General features: G+C 32.7%; 1 protein-coding gene across 1 annotated transcript; it reads right to left on the reverse strand.

Annotated features, from left to right (window-relative positions):
• Positions 1-435: 435 nt before the first annotated feature.
• Positions 436-1,422, reverse strand: LOC134239027 (uncharacterized). The gene is made up of 2 exons (XM_062721167.1): positions 936-1,422; positions 436-767 (listed from the first exon to the last, which is right to left on the reverse strand). The coding sequence occupies exons 1-2, from the start codon at positions 1,414-1,416 to the stop codon at positions 583-585; spliced, it is 666 nt and encodes a 221-aa protein (XP_062577151.1). The 5' UTR covers positions 1,417-1,422; the 3' UTR covers positions 436-582.
• Between the last annotated feature and the right edge of the window lie 1,851 nt (positions 1,423-3,273).

Below are 3,273 nucleotides of genomic sequence, written 5' to 3' on the forward strand. Positions count from 1 at the left end.
GTTTGTGTTTTCTAACACACATCAAATAAATGAGACTGTTATAGTCAGTTGAATTATTTCGGATTTCCTGAAAACGTTGCGTTAATGTCTGGAGTGGGGCTTTGGTGAAAGCTTCGTCAGAAAATAATTCGTGTTGGTTGAAGTACATCAAACTAAGAAAAGGGCTTCCAATATGGCCCTGGTTTTCCTTTAGTTTATCAATCGCAAGTGTGAGGTCAACATTTTTAAACCAACAATTTGGATCTTCTTTACAGTGACCCTGTTTTTGTTGTTCTTTCAAAATTAGTAGTATTTCCGATTTTATCAAATTGTCCAAATCAACTGTTAGGTTTCTGTTTTGAAGGAGATTCAGATTTTGATAACAATTTCTTTTGACTTCATCAAAAACATGTTGGTGGATTCCAACAGCAACTTTAATATTCCTTGATTTTTCGTGTATACTCTCAAGAAAATTTTCAATGCTTGATATTCTACTTAATGAAAATGTATTACAACCATAACTTCCAAAAAGATTGTCACAAATCACAATTGTTTTATCTTCCACATTTTCCTTTAGAGAAGTTATATTTTCCTCCATCCATCTTACTTTCCATCCTTTGTCTTTATAGATCTGTTCTGGATTGCTTTCAATGCGTGAGTTTTACCACATCCTATGGCTCCTTTACAGATTACTACATTTCCTGTCTCCAGGGACAGAAGAGCTGACTTTATCCCTTCTGTTATCACAATGCTTGTCTCAACAGTGCAGTCTGGATTCAGCTTAATACCTACGTACAAATACACACACACAAACACAAACACATTTAATCATTACTGCATGTTCTCATTAACACAAACACTTTAAAATGTTTAAAACACTTCTTCAAAAAATAAACGTTCAAATATTCAGACCTTAATTTTCAAAAAAAAAAAAAAAAAAAAAAAAAAAAACTCACTTTGTATTTTTTCTATTATCTCCGAAAAATCTTCCATCTCATCTTGTGCCTTATTTTGTAATTCTGGATTATTCTGAACAGCTACAGTTCCGTTTTTATTCTTCATTCTGTCGGAAACATCATCTAAATTCCTGAAGTCGTAATTATTATCACAGTATTTATTCCACATAGATCGGATCCTTTCAATGTCAGCACAAACTATCTCTTCATCATCTGGAGGTTCATAGTCCCACCCTCTGATTGGAGGTTTGATATTTTCACAGAAGTTTCTTAGCAAAGCAAAAACCAGGGGCATATCCAGCTTACTGTAATCATCAGTCTTCTCAACTCCGTAAAGATCCTGTAGGACTGGTTGTGTGAAATGTTCTCCTAAGGATTTTGAATGAATGATGGATTTTTCCTTTAAATCCTTGGGATCTATTTCCCTCCTTAAGATATGTACCAGGTACTTCTGAAGGATCTTGAGCTTTTTTATTTTCATTTTCAATTCCTCTGTAAAATATTCAATAAATAAGAGGTATTAAAATTTTCCGGGACATTTAAATTACTAGTATTTGAAATTTTAACTTCAGGAAACCTTCCTAGACACGTAAGCATGCATGTACATGTGCATATTAATACAAGAATCACGTATATTAATGAAATTGAACATTTTTTTTTACGACACTTGTATAGAAAGCAATGACTAATTAATTTCAAAGGTCTAACTTTCCAAAACAAAGCTAAACATACCAATACATTTAGCACTCATGAATTTTACTTGATTGTTTCCAGCATGACAAAATTTTTTTAAACTCAAATTTTTAAATATATTTTTTTTACTTGGGGGGATATGTGTTTCAAAATTGGTTATAATATGAAGTTCATAAAAAAATGATGACAATGTGAATGAACTTTTTGAATGATCCCGTATATAAGTTTGTACTGTCCTTTTGGTACTTGGTCTTTTTTGGTATCACTTATTGCCTGAAGTCACAGCGTCAGGCAGTATAAGGATTGATATTTCCAAGATCCGAAAATGTGCGACCATATCTAAAGAGCTAGATTTTGTGCAAGCTGATTTACATTGGAATTCTTTACCTGCATTTTAAAAGAAACAGTTTTCAGAAAAAAGAAAGATATTACTGATGCGAAATACTGCAGTGTTTACTTCTTTTAATCTTTTTGCATGGAACAGATTATTCCATATGATTTGCCGTTTCAACATGTCCGTGTATCCTTTTTTCTGCATTTCTATACTACTGGACCAGTCCATTTATATTCAACGAAAGGGGTATATCGCTCTTTTCGCGCCAAATGTCACTAGTAAGCTATCTTCGCGCCTTTTCCTTGGATTGTTCTATTGTATGAATGGGTACGGGTGTGCTAACTTCCATGGAATTAAATAAAGTTTGTCCTTTTAACTTCCTTCTAATGCTTCAGAAATTCTATCTACAAGTTTTATACCATTCTTTAAAACAACATATCGTATACATCAGTATACATGGTATATGGACACTAAAGAAATGATGTTTCTAATTTGTTTACCGATCCCGCGGTTGATTTATTCCATAAATGGACGAGTCCAATGATAATAAAGAACGCAGTTCAAGCCATCGTCTCCAGATGCATGATCTATTATATGTCTTTGTTCAGATGCACACGATTTATAAAAAAAGTGGTGAATAATCTTGGATATTTCTTTCTACAAAGCCTAACTACTGAATTTACTTATTTCATTCTCAATATATCAAGTATTATATAATAGTGTCATCCCCCTCCCCTTTTAAGAAAAAAAAAATAATGAACACACATTACTACTGTTTACTTCAGAGGAGAAAATACACTCCAACAAAATGTGTTTTTAATTATATCCATCTTTTAAAATGTTCACAAAGCGTGATTTAATAACAAATTTTATAATTGGTGTTACAATGTAGCTTGAAATCAATTTAGATCCAAGGGCAGTTACATAAGGTTCTCAAAATATAAAGTTGGGATATTTTTTAAACCCACAAAGTACTGCTCAAAAGAGTTATCACTCTTCATGCAGATAAATTGATTGATTTCGTCAGGCAAGCGTTTTAAAAAGCTGTTACTTGTCTTATATTATGGTCATTCAAACTTACCCCGGTACTTTTCATTTTTCTTTATTTTGAATAGATCTATTATCAAATTAGAAACTGAATCATTTTCGTGGTATTCAGTCTGAAACCATGTCAAAAGTAATTCCGCTCTTTTACACTAAGCATTGCTCATTATATTTGTTAGTGTATTAATTTTGAATTCATTATCATCCATTGGGGAATCCAGGTACGCATGCGCGTACCCCCGTTTGAGGGTACGGTTTTCGTACTTC

Source organism: Saccostrea cucullata, unplaced genomic scaffold (assembly GCF_032062105.1).
Source record: "Saccostrea cucullata isolate Sc308-1 unplaced genomic scaffold, CSIRO_AGI_Scuc_v1 ctg13283, whole genome shotgun sequence".
NCBI classification, from domain to species: Eukaryota; Metazoa; Mollusca; class Bivalvia; order Ostreida; family Ostreidae; genus Saccostrea; species Saccostrea cuccullata.

Bases quoted from the DNA above. Each gene is read 5' to 3' on its own strand.
- LOC134239027 (XM_062721167.1), bottom strand. From the start codon at position 1,416: ATGAAAATAAAAAAGCTCAAGATCCTTCAGAAGTACCTGGTACATATC. The intron at 768-935 runs GTGAGTTTTTTT...ATTTGTACGTAG, and splicing joins GATAATAGAAAAAATACAAA to GTATTAAGCTGAATCCAGAC.